The sequence below is a fragment of the Zingiber officinale genome, chromosome 8B, assembly GCF_018446385.1.
Source record: "Zingiber officinale cultivar Zhangliang chromosome 8B, Zo_v1.1, whole genome shotgun sequence".
Classification (NCBI taxonomy): domain Eukaryota; kingdom Viridiplantae; phylum Streptophyta; class Magnoliopsida; order Zingiberales; family Zingiberaceae; genus Zingiber; species Zingiber officinale.
The window spans coordinates 103,567,266-103,587,547 of NC_056001.1; the positions used below are offsets into that span (position 1 = coordinate 103,567,266).

At 34.9% G+C, this 20,282-nt stretch overlaps 1 protein-coding gene and 1 long non-coding RNA gene across 3 annotated transcripts; one reads left to right on the forward strand and one right to left on the reverse strand.

Annotated features, from left to right (window-relative positions):
* The first annotated feature begins 1,426 nt into the window (after positions 1-1,426).
* LOC122014122 lies at positions 1,427-2,437 on the forward strand. Its single transcript, XM_042570306.1, has one exon. The coding sequence runs from the start codon at positions 1,427-1,429 to the stop codon at positions 2,435-2,437; it is 1,011 nt and encodes a 336-aa protein (XP_042426240.1).
* An 8,617-nt stretch (positions 2,438-11,054) lies between these two features.
* LOC122014521 lies at positions 11,055-17,541 on the reverse strand. Of its 2 annotated transcripts, none has more exons than XR_006120697.1 (4): positions 17,021-17,541; positions 11,626-11,725; positions 11,450-11,509; positions 11,055-11,352 (listed from the first exon to the last, which is right to left on the reverse strand). It is a non-coding gene; the product is annotated as an uncharacterized LOC122014521 (long non-coding RNA). The 2 variants fall into 2 exon arrangements; XR_006120698.1 differs by lacking the exon at positions 17,021-17,541 and adding an exon at positions 12,685-13,662.
* Between the last annotated feature and the right edge of the window lie 2,741 nt (positions 17,542-20,282).

Sequence of the window (20,282 nt, forward strand, 5' to 3'; positions counted from 1 at the left end):
CAACAAGGAAAATAAAAATCAGAATCGCAGGTTGTCGGAGAAGCTTCACAACGTCGCAGGAGCGTCTTTGAAGCAGTGCACAAGAAGGCAATTGCAGAAGAAAGTTGTGTTTCATGCTCTGCGGAAGGCTTCTTATATAGGTAGCTCCAGGCGCCCAGATCCCTTCCGAGCGCCTGGACTATGACGTTGGCTCAGCCAATCAACGCGCTCCACGTTTACAACGAGATAGACTTTTACATTCCAGGCGCTTGAACCAGCTCCGGGCGCCCGGACCACTTTTTCCAACAAAGCTTTTTCCTGCAAGAAAAGGTTAGTCTGAGGCAATAAAAATTATACTACATTTTCTTGTAGGAAAAAGCTTTGTTGGAAAAAGTGCTCCGGGCGCCCGGACCACTTTTTCCAACAAAGCTTTTTCCTGCAAGAAAAGGTTAGTCTGAGACAATAAAAATTATACTACCTTGCAAAACAAAGTTAGCACAATATAATAAATAGAGTAGTAATTAAATTTTATCTCCTCGAGACCAGAATCTAGTCAAGATTTTAACTTAGATTTCTCAAATGGATCTAAATTAGATCAACGCCTACTGTTCCCTCAAACGGGGAACTCATCCTCACAAAGTCACTTTCCACCAGTGACTTATCTTAACTTGCCATCTTGTCAAACATCTGGTCAGTCGTCGACTTGTCTGAACTTCATGCCAGCTATCTGATCGACCCATTGATCTAGTTGGACTTCCCAACTGTTGGAGATTAAACTTTATTTTGATGTTGATAAAATGTGAGGTGGCAAGTTTGACCAAACTTTGTGATAGGATTGTTGAGTTGTCAAGATAGGATAAGAGTTTCGTAGAGATAGATTTTTTTTTTTAAAAAAAATCTTGATTATTAGTGTTTATCCAATAAGCCTATAAATATGTACCTCTTTTCAATGAATGAAGTAAGTTGTGTGTTTTGTTTTATTCTCCTCCTCTCCACGTAGAGATTCTTCACCTCTTCCACATTTTCCTTCTTTAATCTTTTTATTTCTTCTCCAATAATTCCTTTTCCAACAAAGTGGTATGAGAGCCATGTCGATACTTCCTATCCCTCGTCTTGTTGATTTGAAGTATGGCAATTGGAGTATCCAAATGAGTGCCTTACTGGAGAGCGAAGGCTTGTGGGATATTGTTGAAAGAGGCTATAAAGCACCTCAAGAAGGAGTCGATCAAACGGAGGCAGAAAAGACGGCAATGGCGGAACAAAAGAGAAAAGATAAAAAAGCTCTTTTCTTTATTTATAAAGCTCTTGATGAAGCTACTTTTGAGAAAGTAGCTGAAGCTACAACTTCCAAAAAGGCATGGGAGATCCTACAAGTAGCATACAAGGTGATGAAAGAGCAAAAAGTATTCGCCTTCAAATCCTGAGAGGGGAATTTGAATTGTTGGAGATGAAAGAGTCCGAAAATGTATCAGACTACTTTACAAGGGTATTGGTTATTGTCAACCAATTGAGAAGAAATGACGATAACATTGAAGATAGTCGTGTCGTAGAAAAAATTTTACGCTCGTTGGAACCAAGGTACGACTATGTAGTTGCGGCTATAGAAGAATCAAAATATGTGAAAGAAATGAAGGTGCAAGAATTATTAAGCTCTCTAAAAGCTCATGAAGCAAGAATGCAAAGAAGAAGGAGAGAGCCTATGGAGCAGGCTCTACAAACCAAGCTCACCATTATTGACCAGAAAGAAGAGTCAAAGACCGAAGGTTCGCAAGAAAATGGCGGTGGTCGTGGTAACTTCCGTGGACGTGGCCGAGGTAGAGGCCGTGGCAGGGGCTTTGCTCGAGGCCGAGGAAGAAGTAAAGACAACAATCAAGGTAGAGACCAAAGGTATGACAAAAGAAATGTAAGATGTTATACTTGCAACAAATTTGGTTATTATGCAACGGAATGCCGCTCTAACAATGTGCAAGGGAATGCTAATTACGCGTCAAAAGAAGACAATGACAATGATGTAGTTTTACTAGCAAGAAAGGATGGAGATTCCACAAACAAGAATTTGTGGTATTTAGACTCCGGGGCAAGCAATCATATGTGCGGGCGTAAAGATATGTTTGTCGAGTTGGATGAAATGGTGAATGGACAAGTTTCATTTGGAGATGCGTCCAAAATCCAAGTAAGAGGCATTGGTAAGATTCTTATCAAACTTAAAGATGGATCTCACACATACATCACTGATGTTTATTATGTGCCCGACATGAAAACAAATATTATTAGTCTTGGACAATTGCTTGAGAAAGGTTTTAATATGCAACTAAAAGATGGTAGTCTTCGTCTGAGAAAGCAAAGCAAACTTATTGCTCATATTCCTATGTCTAAAAATAGGATGTTTTCTCTTGATATTAAGCATGTTACTGCAAAATGCTTAAGTGCATGCATAAAGGATATTACATGGCTATGACATATGAGGTACAGGCATGTAAACTTCAGAGCTCTAAAGCTTCTCTCAAACAAAGGAATGGTGAATGGTCTTCCTTATATTAATGCTCAAGATGATATCTGTGAAGGGTGTATTCTTGGCAAACATCCTAGAGCAAGTTTTCCGAATGAATCGCACAATCGAGCTAAGAAGCCTCTTGAACTCATTCATACGGATATATGTGGGCCAATCACTCCGACCTCCTTTGGAGGTCGTCGATATTTTCTAACCTTTATTGATGATTTTAGCAGGAAAACTTGGGTCTATCTTTTGATGAATAAAGACGATGCTTTTGAGAAGTTCAAGGAATTCAAAGGATTGGTAGAAAATCAATCTGGCTATACTATCAAGGCAATACGGTCAGATCGTGGTGATGAATTCACCTCAAAAGAATTTAAAAAATTCTGCAAAAATCATGGCATCTGGAGGCCTTTGACAGCACCTTACTCCCCTCAACAAAATGGAGTTGCTGAAAGGAAGAACCGAACTATTCTCGACATGGTTCGAAGTATGCTCAAAACGAAAGAAGTACCCAAAGAATTTTGGGCTGAAGCTGTAAACTATGCGATGTATTTGCTAAATAGATCTCCTACAAGAAATTTAGAAGGAATTACACCTCAAGAAGCATGGACCGGATACAAGCCATCTGTATCTCATTTGAAGATTTTCGGGTGTATTGCCTATGCACACATTCCAGATCAAAGAAGAACGAAGCTTGATGACAAAAGCTTACCTTGCATTTTCATTGGCTACGATGCAAGATCGAAGGCTTACAGACTCTATAATCCAGTGAACAAAATGATTATCATAAGTAGAGATGTTGAATTTCAAGAAGATGGTGCTTGGAATTGGAACACTAATATGGTGATGATTCAAGAAGAAGAACAAGTGAAGGAGAAAGAACCAACTCCACCACCATCGCCTACTTCTTCATCACCCTTGGATGAAGAAGATCCTCCACCACAAAAGACAAGAAGTCTTCAAGAAATATATGAGGTGACAACTCCACTTAATCTCATTTGTCTTTATGCTAATGAAGAAATTGTATCTTTTGAAGAAGCTATTAAAGATAGCAAATGGAAGAAAGCCATGGATGAAGAGATGAAAGCAATTGAGAAGAATGAAACTTGGCATCTTACTACTTTGCCCGATGGACATAAACCCATTGGTGTGAAGTGGGTTTATAAAGTGAAGAAAAATGCTCAAGGAGAAATAGAAAAGTACAAAGCGCGACTTGTGGCAAAATGTTACAAACAAAAGGTCGGCATTGACTACGAAGAAGTGTTTGCTCCCGTTGCCCGAATGGAGACTATAAGGTTGATAATCTCTTTAGCCGCTCAACTAAAATGACAAATATTTCAGCTTGATGTTAAATCGGCATTTCTTAATGGCTACTTAGAAGAAGTCTATATTGAACAACCGGCTGGCTACATCAAGAGGGGGCAAGAAAGAAAGGTGTTAAAATTGAAGAAAGCTCTCTATGGCTTGAAGCAGGCACCGAGAGCATGGAATTCAAGAATTGATGCATACTTCAAAGAAAATGACTTTATGCAATGCCCATATGAGCATGCTCTTTATGTAAGAGCAGACAATGATAACATCTTATTGGTATCATTATATGTAGATGATCTAATCGTGACAGGAAGTTCGCCTCAAATGATAAAATCTTTTAAGGAAGCTATGGCAAAAGCATTCGATATGATCGATATGGGGCTTATGTCCTACTTTCTCGGCTTGGAGGTGAAACAAGGAGTTGATGGCATATTTATGTCTCAAGAACAATATGCAAAGGAGGTCCTCAGGAGATTTAGAATGGATGATTGCAATCCAGTTAACACACCGGTGGACTGCGGAACAAAGCTATCCAAGAATGACGAAGGAAAGACGATTGATCCCACACGTTTCAAAAGTTTTGTGGGAAGCTTGCGGTACCTAACTTGCACTCGACCGGATATATTATATGGAGTCGGTCTTGTGAGCAGGTTCATGGAAGAGCCTAAAGAGACTCATTGGAAGGCAGTCAAGCGAATCCTTCGTTATGTCCGAGGTACTATGAATCATGGACTATTTTATTCTCACTCTAATAATTCTCAGCTTGTTGGATATTCAGATAGTTATTGGGGTGGAGACTGTGATGACCGGAGAAGCACTTCCGGCTTTGCATTTTTCGTTGGAGATACGACATTTTCTTGGATGTCAAAGAAACAACCTATTGTTACTCTTTCCACTTGTGAAGCAGAGTATATTGCTGCATCCTCATGTGTTAGTCATGCTATATGGCTAAGAAGCTTGCTAAAGGAGATAAAATTTGAACAAAGTGAAGCAGCTCAAATTTGCATTGACAACAAATCGACAATTGCATTGGGGAAGAATCCAGTATATCATCAAAGAAGTAAACATATTGATATACGCTTTCATTCTATTCGGGAACATGTGAAAGACAAAGATGTTGAGCTAGTCTATGTGAAGACCAAAGATCAAGTTGCTGACATCTTTACAAAGCCACTCAAATTTGAAGATTTCATCAAGATGTGGAATCTACTTGGAGTCACAAAATAAAGTTTAAGAGGGGGTGTTGGAGATTAAACTTTATTTTGATGTTGATAAAATGTGAGGTGGCAAGTTTGACCAAACTTTGTGATAGGATTGTTGAGTTGTCAAGATAGGATAAGAGTTTCATAGAGATAGAATTTTTTTTTAAAAAAAAATCTTGATTATTAGTGCTTATCCAATAAGCCTATAAATATGTACCTCTTTTCAATGAATGAAGTAAGTTGTGTGTTTTGTTTTATTCTCCTCCTCTCCACGTAGAGATTCTTCACCTCTTCCACATTTTCCTTCTTTAATCTTTTTATTTCTTCTCCAATAATTCCTTTTCCAACACCAACAACACTGAGTTAACACAATAGATAAAACAGTAAAGTAAGATAGTGTTAATAGATTTCAAGATTCGCTGGTCCGATCGACCATGCACGGTTGACCGGAAACCAGTCGGTCACATATAACCAAGGATTACCTCCCCTAGGGCTGCCCAACTTAACTCACCAGGACTTTCACTGCATGGCTTCACTCACCAGGACTTCCACCACCTATCTTCACTCAGTAGGGCTCGGCTTCACTCACCAGGACTTTCACTACCTAACTTCACTCACTAGGGCCCGACTTTACTCACCAGGACTACCACCACCTAACTTCACTCACTAGGGCCTGACTTCACTCACTAGGACTTCCACCACCTAGTTTCGCTCACTAGGGCCCGACTTCACTCACCAAGACTTCCACTACCTAGTTTCACTCACTAGGGCCCGACTACACTCACTGGGACTTCCACTTTGCCTAACCTCCAGTTAGGACTAGTCACTCAGTAGACTTCTCACCCGCCTATCCTTTGGTTAGGACATACCTTTACTAGTCATCTACTCCTGACTAGACTTCTCTCTTCCAAACATCAAGTCTTGTTTGGATCAACCCTTGGTTAAATTGACCAAACTTAGGTATATTGTCAAACATTGAAATCCTAGAGGACGATTGCACCAACAGTTTCCTCATCCACACTTATGGATGACATTTCCTCACCTTCTCCTCCTCATATGTTGAACATGAGTCAACTTCTGGTTGCTCCTCCTCCACTTGAATCACTATGTCCCTTTCTTATTCTTAGACCAATGAGCTTATCTCCTTGGGCTCCTCCACTTATTGTGCTTGTGAGGTGTTCTCATGAAGTACAATTACCTTTTTCCATAGGTCACTTGCATCCTTGTATTCACCTACACTAGATAACACATTAAGAGGCAATAAATTTACTAAAATTTTGATTACCTCCTTGTTCGCCTCTAATTGTTGCCTTTTCTCCTCACTCCAATATCTTGGTTGAAGACAATTTGCTTTCTTGCTCGTTGGAGCCTCAAAAGGTACCTCCAACGTGATTGTATGGTCCCAATCTATTTGGAACCATGTCTCTATAGGATCGAGACACACTAGGGGGGAGGGGGGAATAGCGCTTGTGACTTTCACATTTGTTTAAAAACATGTATGGTCCCAATCCATTTGAAACCATGTCTCTATAGGATCAAGACACGCTAGAGGGGGGGATGAATAGCGCTCATAACTTTCACGTTCGTTTAAAAATAATCAGAGTAAAGTACAGCAGAATAAAGGAAAAATCAAAACAAGTAATCGCTAATACTTTGATTTACTTATTTCGGAACCTATAACACCTTCTACTCCAAGGACCGCAATCGTCTATCGCTTTCGTTAGACAATCACTATCAATTTGAATAAGTTACAAAAGTAATTACAGTTATGTATAAATAACTTGAATAATTAAAGAAAATACCAATGATTAAGAGGAAGAAATCTTTAGCGCAGTTGTCGTCGGATCAGCTTTCGGGCATCGTTGAGGCATTTTCTGAGCAGCACGCAGAAGTAGAAGATGTTCAGAATGTTGTTCTCTAGCTACTAGTTGAAACCTTCTTTTATATCCCACTTCAGGCACCTAGAACATCCCTCAGGCGTATCTACAAGGTTGATATGGCATGCTCTCGTCGAAACTTGATCCGGTATAAGTTATCCACCTCTGGGCGCCTAGACTGTGATGTAAGTCCGCCAATCATCGCGCTCCAACTCACCGTGTAGATTGATTTTTGGCCTTTCGGGATCCTGGAGTATCTACGGGTGCCCGGACAACCTAGGCTCCTGGCTAGGCACCCCGCTCCGAGCGAAGCCAGTCCGCCCGAAGTAGCTCGCTCCGGATGACCAGACCACTATTTTTGCAACTTTGTCTTCCTGCAAAATCAGGTTAGTCTAGGCAAATAACATGTAAAGAATGATAGGATTTGACAGCCTTCGGACTATTCGATCCTGACTTTGAATTTTGCTAAAACTTTAGGTCGGACTAACGCCTACTATTCCCTATTCGGGGAATGCGTCCTCACATACTCCTCTAAGGAGAAATTACTTTTTGCTAGACTGGTCTTCCAGACCGTTTGAACTTTTGCTCAACATCTGAGACTTCATGCTAAACGTCCGCTCCATGACTCGTCCAGTCTTCCGCCTAGTGTCTGCGACCCCTAGGATTTTGACTTAGAGTCCTCGACTCTAGGATTTCACCTAAAGTCCTCAACCCACTAAGACTTGACCTAGTCCCCCGGATCAGGACTCTGTTGCCTAATCGCAGCTAGGACTTTCCACCTGACTTACCGCAACTAGGATTTTTCTTTGCCTAAGATCACTTAGGACTTTTTTACACATTTAGTCACACTTGTTAGATCACAAGATAGCTTAACTTTGAATCTCTTTGCCATTATGAAAATACAGGTTCGATCGTCTAGTGTTCCCTGCACCAACATTCTCCCCCTTTCTGATTATGACAACTTGGTTCAAAAGTTAAGTAAAAAACATACAAAATAGTAAGGTATTAAGAACAAGTAAATTTTTAAGTAAACAAGGCAAAAAATATTACTTGCTTACTTTTTCTCATAATAAAACTTTTTTTACTTTACTTTTAATACCTTCCTCACCTTTGACATATATAAAAAATTATTAAGTAGAGAGAAAAGTTGAAAAAAAAATAATTTTGAAAAATTAACTTTTTAATCTTTTTCTTTTAAGCTCTCCTGAAAGTAGCACTTAACTTTTTTAAAAAAAAATATGTTTAGCTTAAAAAATCTTAGTTAAATACTTAGCTTTAAAAAAATTCTTTAAAAACTTAGCTAAATATTTAGCTTTGAAAATAATTTTTTTGAAAAATACTTAGCTAAATACTTAACTTTAAAATGAGTTTTTAAAAAAAAACTTAGCTAAATGGTTAGCTTTTGAAAATAATTTCTTTGAAAAATACTTAGCTAAATACTTAGTTTTGAAAAAAAAATTGTAAAAAAACTTAGTTAACAATGTAGCTATGTAGCTTTAAAAAAGATTTTCTTTTAAAATTTTAAAGAAGTAATTGATTTTGAAAAGATTTAACTTATAAATCTTTTGAAATATCACCTCAAAAGAAAACTTAATTTAAAAAAAAACTCCCTATTTCTCTCCCTCTTTAAAAGTTTAAGTAATTTGTAGGGGATAGTGAGCTTAAATAATTCAATTATTACCTTGATTAATGACTATGACCCTAGAGTTCAAGCATGAAAAACTTAAGTTTAAAAGTATGAAAGTAATTATCTATTTTCATGATTTTTTATCTCACTCATTCTATATTATCAAACATATTTAACTAATTGTGTGAGATGAAGTTAAGTAAATTTTTAAGTTGATTTTAAGTTTGATAATATTATTTCTATCTTTGAGAAATATTTAAATATAAAATTTACAATTGAATATTTAAGTTTGAATTTTGAACAAATATTTATGTTTGAATTTCAAAAATATTTAAGTTTAAATTTTGAATTTTAAAAATATTTAAATTTGAATAATTAAATTTTGAATTTTAAAACTTTTAATTAAGATTTGAAAATAGTTAAGATTTGAAAATGATTAAGATTTTGAAGCTAGAAATTTGAAAATTAATTATGGTTTAAAAATTAATTAATATTTAAAAATAATTAAGATTTTGGAATTAAAATTTGGAAATTAATTATGATATGAAAATTAACATTTGAAAATAATTAAGATTTTAAAATTAAAATTTGAAAATTAATTATGATTTAAAAATTAACATTTGAAAATAATTAACATTTGAAAATTAATTATGATTTAAAAATAATTAAGATTTTGACATTAAAATTTCAAAAATTAATTATGATTTAAAAATAATCAAGATTTTGAAATTAAAATTTAAAAATTAATTATGATTTAAAGATTAATATTTGAAAATAATTAAGACTTTAAAATTAAAATTTATAAATTAATTATGATTGAAGATTATTATTTGAAAATAATTAAGATTTTAAAATGAAAATTTAAAATTTAATTATAATTTGAAGATTGACATTTGAAAATAATTAAGATATTAAAATTTAAATTTCAAAATTAATTATGATTTAAAGATTAACTTTTGAAAATAATTGATATTTTAAAATTAAATTTTAAAAATTAATTAAGATTCAGTTTAAGTTGGGTTAAGTTTAATTAAATTTAGGTTAAGTTTGATTAAGTTTAGGTTAAGTTTGATTAATTTATTTTAAACCTAAATCCATCTAACACTTTTTCTAGATTGTCAATCAAGAAACCTTATCTGTTTTGTGAGATGGTTAATTTTATCTTCAATTTGGATTCAAATTTAAAGATTGATTTGCACATGAGCTAGACTAAGGTTTAACAGTTAGTCAATTAAATATTCATTTTAATAATTGGCTTCCCGGCTGTGGTGAGACATTGGATTTTATTGGATATTGGAACAACAACTACTTCTAGACAAAGTCTTTCAAAAAAATTAAATATTAAATTTTCTTTCTGAGAATCCTTGGTCTAACTAAATAAGTGTTGATCAAGTCTAAGTCCTTATCTATCCTAATCTAAGCATGTATAAGGAAAATGCAGTAAATCAAGCATCAATCAAATTTATCTAATAATATAGATGGTCTTTCTATTGACTCCCCTTGAATCATGGCCTTAATAAGTTTTATCAAGGTAGTGGATCTAATTTTTGGGGATCTAATATTGATCAAGTCTAGCCTGATTAGTCAAGTTAGATTTGGGGACTCATGCTTGGACTAGGTTCTTAGTTGATTGATTCCCTAAAGACAAGTAAGATTTGAATCGATGTCTAGCCTTGTACCCAAGTCTAGTTCAGTTGTATACGTCCCTTTGTTTTCCCAGAATGAGATTATGGTTCTTAGAATTCTCAAGGTGAACCGTTCCAACGTATCCTTAAATCCTTTGACTTGAGTTTTCATATTGGAATTTTCTTCGTCAAATTGTTGGACTTGGGTTAAATTTTCACTTTGAACTAGCTCGGTTAAAGGACTTGGGTTAGTCTCCCCCTTAAGAGATTCAATCTCTTTTAGGAGTGTCTTGACCCGGATATTGGACTTAGTTAATTTTCTTGATAATTAAGAAATTAAATTAGGAGATCTAATTAAAGAATTACTTATAGTAGATTTAGGACCTTCTGAACCAGATACAGATCCATGGCTTCGCGCAGACTCAGCTTCCGATTCTGTCTCAGACTCGGATTCAGTCTCAACAACATGGGCTTGTACAGGTAGAGCAAGGAAGCTTGCTTGAGTTTGTTCTTCTTCGTTCGACTCTTCTGATGACTCGAACCATGTTACCTTCAACGCCTTCCACTACAAGAAAAAAAGCTGAATGACAACACCTTTTATGCGCTGTCTATGTGATTAAAAAAACGTTATTAAAAGCACTGTTGTTAAAAGTCCACTCAAAGACAACACTTAAAAAATATTATCGTTTTTTTGCAAAGACAATGCTTTTGTAACACTTAAAAAGTGTTGCCATTTTTTGCAAAGATAATGCTTTTACAATTCTTAAAAAGCTTTGTCATTCTTTGCAATGACAACGCTTTTGCAACACATAAAAAGTGCTATTTTTTCTACTTACAAAATCACTGTCAATTATATTTATACCACAAATTATTTAATTGAACCCTTATAAATAATACCAATTAAATACCATGAAAGTACAACTGATCAATCTTCTTACTATTGAACAGAAATATATCATACAATTCAAACAAAAAATATATAGACATGATCCACAAACTTTGGATCCATGTTAAGTCTATATAAAAGCAAAACCCTACATACTAGACATACATATTAGTTCTAATATCTTGTTTCTTAGATTGAATCTTTTATAGTAATATTGTATCTTCTCAGAAATATATGAGTATCCTTCCATATGATACTAGCCATCCTTAGATTGAATCCTTCTGGTAATAATGCCCCCCTGACAGTGAAAGAGATGATGCTAGCCATCCTTAAACTCTCTAATATGACCTGTATAAGAATGGAAGTACTTGAAATATTGAACATCTTTTAACAGCTAAACATCACCACTGATTCTCTATGCTATTGCTCTACAATAGATGCTCACCAAAAGTACCACTTTTTCTTTGAAGATGAAATTTCTGCAATTGCTTCTAAGTCTTCCCATCTGTTACCATTTCCATCACCCAATAATACATTGACGACGTAGCAGAAGTTATAGAACAGTTAGTTGATATGAAAAAATTTAATAGATAAATAGCATGAATAGAAGAGGATAGTTACTTATGGAAGCAGTTATAGCTGGACTTCAACTTCATAAATGGCATAGTAGAATCTCACTGATCTTCAGCAACCAAAGGATACAAGCACAATGGGTAGTTTCCTTCAGGATGATTCATGTTAGAAAGAAGATCCACTTCTTCTTAGAAATAAGAAATCAATTAGCTTAAAAATATATATTAATGTGTGATACTATCTTATAATAGTATAAATATATATTGCATGGAAATATTTGGAATTTAAACTAAAATTTTCTTCATATTAATGTAACTAAAGATAAAACTTAAACAGTTGAAAGTTGAACAAAAGAAATATGTAAGCACCTTATACAGCTATACCAACTAGTTTCACAATAAGAATCATTTGGTTTACAACAATATGAAATGTGACCAAATGTTATTTTCTCAAATTCCAACATAATAAACAACACTTCTAGATGTAGTTTTTTGAATGTCTATATGTGTGATTGCTATTACTAATCAATTAGTTGTTATTTGGATGACTGAAAGGATAATTGCATCAACTTGATTTTTTTTATGATATAATTATGCATTTTTAACCTAAGAGCAATACAACATACTAATATCACCTTTACTGAAGAATATTTTAAAGAAATTATTTTCAAGTCATTTTAAATTTATACTTTTTACACTAATATCATTTGCCTGATGCAAGAGACCTTGCTGCATTAACAGTTATTTGTTGCATTTCTAGATATTTTTAAGGTCAAAACTTGACTGCAAATTTACTTGGTGGATTAATTGCAAGTTGCTAGAGCTTGTGTTGCAAGGATTCCACTTGGAACAATATATATATATATATATATATATCAGGTCTTAGTTCCTCATAAAATCATCAGCAGAATTTGACTTATAAAATCCACCCTGTGTGACTAGGAGTTTATGGTAAGTGATATTTCCTCATTACTTGAGCATTGATGCTATATATATATATATATGATGTATTATAAAATTAAGAACAAGAATGAATATTTACAAACATAAAAAGCTTAAGATATTTTAAAATACAAGATACATTCCAATCAAGTTACAACTCATTTACCTCACAAGCATTGAGCAAGAATGGAGTTTTATTCTGGGGATGAGCGTATTCGCCCTTTGCCACAAAGAATGGAGTTCTATTGCTTTATTCTGTACACCAATGATTAAATATGCTTGTTGACTTTTATCAAGTCCCTTCTCAATAGTTGAATGCACTCTCAAGAAAAAAACTTCTATTGCAAACTTCTAAGGTTCAATACACTATGGATCACCAGATTTTAGTAATGAAAAATTTAATATTACTAATCAAGAGATAGATGTATCAAAATACAAAAATTGAATTATCTAGTTGAGACGTCTCATAGTTCACATAAAGTAAAGAGAAACTTTGTAAAAATTGTAATATAAATGCTCTTAGTTTCATGTACCTAATTAGTTGATTATGTTTTATTCCAGGGATAACTTCTACAAACTATAGAGTGAAAGTGAGGCATTAGTAATAGTGAATCATAATGTTTACAAGAAATTTTTCCAACAATTTGACAACCAGTAGATATGACAGTGACAAGAGTTCTAATATTGAAACTTGTGTAGACAGTAACAAGCAGAATTCATGAAATATGTGAATGAACAATTCAGTCATAAAAAACAATATATCATTCAAATAATCAACAAGACACAACTTCTTTCTAATATTAATAGAAATACAGATGCATAAAAAGAATTTAGTAAAACAAAAAGATGCATGCATGAAAATGTAAGCAATTAACAACATTCAATAGCTTCACCCAAGATATGCTCAACAGTGCGAAATCTTATTATAATCCTACACATGCAAACCCTTCAGTTTACAATAAATGCAATTGAGAAAACAAATAATGATGTTGGGGAATCAAATGATTGAGCTTTTGAGTAATAACTATCGGGTTATGTCTGATGCGGGTGCGTGTTAGAACACATTTCATAAATATGTGCAACGAAAAATAAAATAATAATAATTCCTAATTATTACATCACATACACCACACACATACAAGAATACAAGATACCAAACATGATCGCATAATTAAAATTTTATGAGAAGTAAATTTATGTTAAATATACCTTACGGATGACCTATAATGAGAAGGGCATCAACCATAGCGACGTTGTCGAACCTTGTCTCTATTTGTATCCACGTCGAGCTCCTCAAGACAACTTCTTGAGTACAAGCCTCTCCTTCGGAAGTTACTAGCCACAATCGAAGAAGAGGGATCAAGAGGAAGAAGATGCAAGATTCCTTGCTTGCTTGGTGGTCACGACAACAAGGAGGAGGATTTCTCCTTGTTGCGGGTGGCAGCAAAAAGAGGAGAAAGGAAGAGGAGGATTGGTTTTCCAAAAGATAATCAACTAAATAATAAAACTTATATCTAATTCTCTCATAATTACATCTATATATAATCCTCTTTAATGAGTTGGATTAGAAAGCTCAAATCCAACCTATTATCCCTTAATAAAAAATTAGCTCATAACCCCTTGGTTTAGTTCGCAACTAAAGTAAGTTGGTTCATGACTAATTCATGATTAAATCAAATATGGTCCAATTCTACCATAAGAGATGTAGTCATCTGCGTTTCCATTATAACAAATATTTCCATATTTGTCTTATGTATGGTCCAACTAAACATTTATCTCTTGATCTAAGGATTCTATTCTTTAACTTATTTTACGTCTTTTAGAGACTCGTTAGTGCGTGTGATCCAATAGGTTCCCGATTTATCTTGACCGCCCATAATTAACTACTTAATTATAAAACGATCATGAGTGACACCTAGTAGTACATCATGATCCACAATTAGCCGAAAAAAATCATAATTGATCTTAGAACTAATTCTAAACCCTTCAGCAGCTACATTGAATCGTGTCTTGTTCCTTTCACTCATCTTATATCTACTTGGTTCAGGACATGGTCTATGTATCTGTCCCCACTAGACTGACTATGTCACACCTAGCTCAAGTAATACTTTCTTGTTCTACGGATTCAAATTACTTGTACATGTGTCTAAAAGTCTCGCAATCTTAGCACGCGATGCTATAGCTAAAGACTTTGAGTAATAATCCTAACGAGTGGGCATACGTCTCCTCGCAAAGAGCAATGAATTCTTTGTGAGTTATCTAAATATCTTCGGGCATTTTGACTTATACCCAATCATCCCAGGTCCACACCTCAATGAGGTGCTTACTTAAGATATCAAAGTATAAGTCTCTATGGCCAAGATAACTTTTATACCTCAACTCAAAGGAAACTTACACTTGAGCTGCAATAAGAGCTTCACAGACATTTCCATATATATAGATAACTATATGAAGTCTTACAGCAAGTCACTCCAATGAACTAGTTACCATAACTAGTATCCACGTTTAACTCTCGACATCCCAATGTCTCCAGCTAATGAGAAAACAACTGTTTGGCAACCTAAGGAGTATAATATGTGCTAGTCTTATAAAATTGATGATGCTCAAATGCATCAATTCGACGACTAAGAAAATTCTAATACGTTTATAATTGCACATGTAGAGATAATCACTAGTTGTGATTCAGTCACAATTTCTCTCGTGCTATGAATTATATTGCGGGCATTCAGTAAATGAGTCTAAGACAATCAAATATATAATATGCACTCAAACAGTGAATCTATATTTAGTAGAAATCGTAAGACAATTGCGTTAGGACATCCCTCAAAATCTAACAATAACTTCATAAATCCAATAAGAGGATGATTATATTATCTAAACAAGTAACCTTTTGTGCATAAATTCAAGAAACAACTTGCACATAATATAAAGCAATCTAAGTGGTCCATCAAGCCCTAAATGTTTCAGATTTTTAGGCAACTACAAGCATAAACACTGCAAGATCATCTTATCTTGGGTATGGAGGTTTTTTATAACTCAATGTGCCACAAATATTTAACTTTACAAATAGCTAGAAGATGAAAAATACATGCACCAACGGAGAGAAGGTGAAGCAATATTTAGATGATTAAATTTGTAGTTGAGAAAAAAGGTCTTTTATGGTCTGTTTGGGAGGAGGTGAGGGAAGGGGAAGGAAGGGGAAATAAGGGGAAGGGAAACTTTGAACCTCGTTTGGGAAGGAGTGAGGAAAGGGAAGGAAAGGTAAGGAAGGGTAAGCTTTAACCTTCGTTACCCATGGAAAGAGAGATTTTCTTACACCCCAAATTGGGATGTAAGGAAGGGGAAGGGAAAATAAAATATTTTTTATTCCAATTTTATCCATATTCTTAATAGTTTAAGAAATATTTCAATTTCTAATTTTACTATGTCGCCGGAGTTCAATTTCCTCGCCTTCTTCACAGCTCGCTTGCTACCAGATTATTAGAAGAGGGGATCCAACACGTCTTCTAACTGAATTGAAGGGAGAAACTATTTTTATCGTCAAAATTTAAAAGAATATCTACTATTTTTTAATTTTTCTATCAAAATTTAATAAGTTTTTAAAGAATAGGAATTCTCGTTATCAGCATTATCTTTCAAATTTTTTTATTTAAGATTTCTAAAATCATTATTTTCATTATTTCTCATTTAATTACTTGATTATCGGTAATTCATTGTTTTGTTATGAATAGTATAAAAAATTAATTTTTTATTAAAAAAAAAGCTAATTTAAATGATAATATAAAAAATTAATTTTATTATTAAAAATATCTAATTTATATTTATAAAATAAATATTAATATTATGAAAATTTTCTAATTTAAAAAATAAAGATATTTTTGTAACTTTATTTATTTAACCTTCATTTTCCTTCCTTTACTCCCAAACAAAGTAACGCATGTTACGTTAATGAACCTTCCATCCCTCCCAAACAAGGAGAAGTTAAATACTTTACTTCCCCTCACTTCCCCTTCCTTCCCCTCCCTTCCCCTTCCGTTAATAAACCTTCCCTCACTCCATCCAAACATAGGGTTAAGAGAAAATAACTTGTATACAGTAATAAAGACGACCTGAAACTTGAAGAAAAGCTCCAACAATGGGTATGTTGATGAATTGAGCCTATTGGCAATGTGAACTGTATGGCTAGCAATAAAAGCATTGTTGTGGTAGCTGCAATGCCAAAAATAACACAAAAAACCATCACTATCACAAGGCAAATCCACTGCAAAAGTTGCAACTGAAGAAAGCAAATCGTTTGTCCAGATATGAGTTGTTTTGTTTCAGCATATTTATTAATTCAAAAAAGCAATCAAATGAATAAACACCATGTCTGATGTCTATTCAAAAAGAAGAACAAAATTGACGAGAAAAGATGAAAAGGCTTAAGAAGAAGCCATGCGAGCCCAAAAGGAAAACTCTATTGTTTTGCATAATTTTCCACTAAAAAAATCCAATCAAATTACCAATTAGACTTGAAGAAGAAAAGATGAGGGTTTCAGGATTGAAGATGCTAGAGGAAGACCAAGTGAATCATTTATACTCCGGAGTCATTGGAGTAATCCTCTGCTGGAGGCGAAGCTGCTCGTAGAACCTTTTAATAAACTACTCCGCCTCCTCGTCTATATGGTTGTCTGCCTCCTCTGCCTCCTCATCTATAACTTCATCCTTCAGAACCTCTTCAGACTTGCCCATGTGTCTGCCCTCAAGTGGTTTGATCTTTAGCAAGTGTTGTCAATGTCACCTTTGAAAAATATCCCTCATGATTCCTCTGCCCTCGTCGTCGTCTGGCACAGGGGGAAATAGTAAACGACGACGACAAAGAAAAAGAGTTAAAAGAAAATGGTGAAGAAGAAGAGCGACGACAAAGTGGAGGAGGAAGCTAAGTCGTTGGTGGCGCGGAGGGGTGGCGGAGAAGGCTAAGCCGCAGATGAGGCTAGGTGCGGGCGACGGGAGGAGGGTTTCGACGGAGATGGGTTTCTGTGGAGTTTTGACAAAGATGGTTTTTGTGGAGTTTAGGTGGACGGTTTTAATTTTGTAGTTCAGATCCTCTATCTCCATTTCTCTCTGTCCCCGTATTTCATTATCGATCGGATGGATCAGATTAAATCTCAAGATATCATAACATTTTTAAAATAAGTACAGTATCCTCGTGATGTGCAAAGCATCCTTGAGATTTAATCTGATCTGTCTAATCGACAATGGGACACGGGGACAGATAAAAATGGGGACAGAGGATCTAAACTATTAATTTTGTGGAGTTTTCACAGAGGGAGGTTTTGGTGGAGGAAGTTAAGTAACATAGACAATACTTGTTAAAACATTATTGTAGATATTAAAAAAATGCTCAACAAAACACTAATAGTCAATGTTTATTTGAAAAAGTGTTATCATTAATAGGAAATATAAAGTATAGACAACGCTTTTAGTAAAAAGTATTGTAAAAAAAATAGACAACGTTTTTAAAAAAAAATATTATCTTTTAAGTGTTGTGAAATCTCAATTTTCTTACAGTGTTCCTTCTTCCTTACTTCTGGTTTGGACATTCAAGCTTGTAGTGTCCCTTCTTGTTGCAGCCGTAGCAGGTAACTTCAGACTTTGCCTTTGTGTTTGATTGAGTCATTTTCTTGATCTCTCATTTGGTGAAGCTCTTCTTATTCTTGTACAGTTTTTATACCAGTTTCACGAGCTCGATGGTGATTTCATTATCGTCTTTTGAGTTTAATTTGTCTTCAGACTCAGGTTCGGTTTGGCGCTTGTTCCTAAACTCCTTAGTCTTACTTGTATGTACAACCAACGCAATACCTTTTTTAGCCGAAAGTGCATTAGTCTATTCGTGCAATTCAAATTCTGAAAATAACATGTCTTGTCTAATTAAAGAAAGGTCCTTGGATACTTTATAAGCATCTACCATTGATGCTCATAAGGTATTCCTCGGAAAAGTATTTAGTGTGTGCCTAATGACGTCACGATTATCCACTTTTTGTCTGATCACGTGGAGGTTGTTCAGAAGATCTTGGATGCGAACATGTAATTGGCTCGCCGACTCGCCTTCCTGTATTTTAATATTATATAACTTATTTAATATTAATTCGCGTTTACTTACTTTTGCATCAGAGGTACCCTCATGTAGTTCGATCAATTTCTCCTATAACTCCTTGCTGTTGAAGGGGCCAACTCGGTTCAACTCTTCTATAGTTAGGCTACATTGGAGGGTACATGTTGTTAGTTAGAGCCCTAGAGCCAATCATTTGATGATTGTATGGACTCATTGTATCATATTCTTGTATATTAATAAAGGCATTTGGATTTTGGTTATTATACTTACTTGTATTGGTGCCAAAAAAAACTAAGTATAATAATGTCTTTGAGTAGATGGTTCTCACCTATATCAATCGGTTAGTTGAACCGATAGTGAGATGATATAGGGAACACTACTCTTAATCATTCCTAGTCGAGTATTAACATTCAGGGACAATGTTAATGCAATAAGACTAGCATGTAGGTCAACTCGATGACTTGATCTCACAAGTCATGGATGTAGAGATATCAAGTTGACACATGGGTATACATTAGAGAATGTATACTGAATGACCCGCCATGAGAAAGTATCATGGATCGTTATATGAGTGTCATATATTTTCTCATGTGGCTATTAGTATGACTACTAGTCCTTAGACCTGAAGTCACCATGGTTCCCTACATAAGGAGTTATGTACTTTGGTTTCGTCAAACGTCACCCGTAACTGGGTGGACTATAAAGGCGATTACTGGGTATATAACAAATTATGCAGAGGGATGTGAGTGATGTAGATGGGATCTATCCCTCCTATATGACGGGAGAGACATCGGTATTCTTGATAGAGTGAGACCACGAAGTGCATGGCCATGCCCAAATGAGTCAATATGGGATATTGAGCTCATTTGATTTAGTGAGTCTACTTGGAGTTCAAGATTTAGATTGGTCAGAGGATGACACGGTCTATGCCTCACATTGATCAATCTAGATGTCTAGGATAGAAGGACACTTGTCATATATTGTGAAGAGTCACAATTAGTAGTCACAAGGTGATGTCGGATCTCGACATTCTTGTAACTTGGGTAGTAATGATGTGTTGCTAGATACCGCTCATTACTTATGCTGCTAAATGGGTTTAGGGCATTGCCAACGTTACAAGAACCTATAGGGTTACACACTAAGGACAATTAGATGGAGATTTGGTTCATATGATGAACCAAGAGGATTAGATTCATTTGATGAATCAAATTGGATTAAAAGTAATCCTAATTGGGCTAATTGAGTTGGACTCAAGTTGATTCATGTATTCAATGAGTCTAATTTAGATTATGACTTATTAAATCAATTTAATTTAATGAATTAGATTCATTATATTAAGTTGGCTCAAATCAAATGGTTGGATTAGATCAACCATGGTAGAGATTGGGTCAAGTTTGACTTGACTTGAGAAGGAAGACCAAAGGTCAATTTTGACTTGACCTTTTTGCCACCTCATTGGTGAGTTGGCATTAGGTGGACTAATAATGATGTTCCACATCATCATGGTGTGCCACCTCATGGGAGTTACATACCCATTCTCTTTAATGAGGCATTAAATGAGAAATGGGGGTTACTCTTGGAGAGATGGCCGGCCACTTTAGGGGGTTAATGAAATTCATTTTCATTGAACTCCTCATTCACTCCTTTCTTCTTCCTCAAGCTCTCCCTCT

Coding starts and splice junctions, on each gene's coding strand:
- LOC122014122 (XM_042570306.1), top strand. CDS start 1,427: ATGAAAGAGTCCGAAAATGTATCAGACTACTTTACAAGGGTATTGGTT.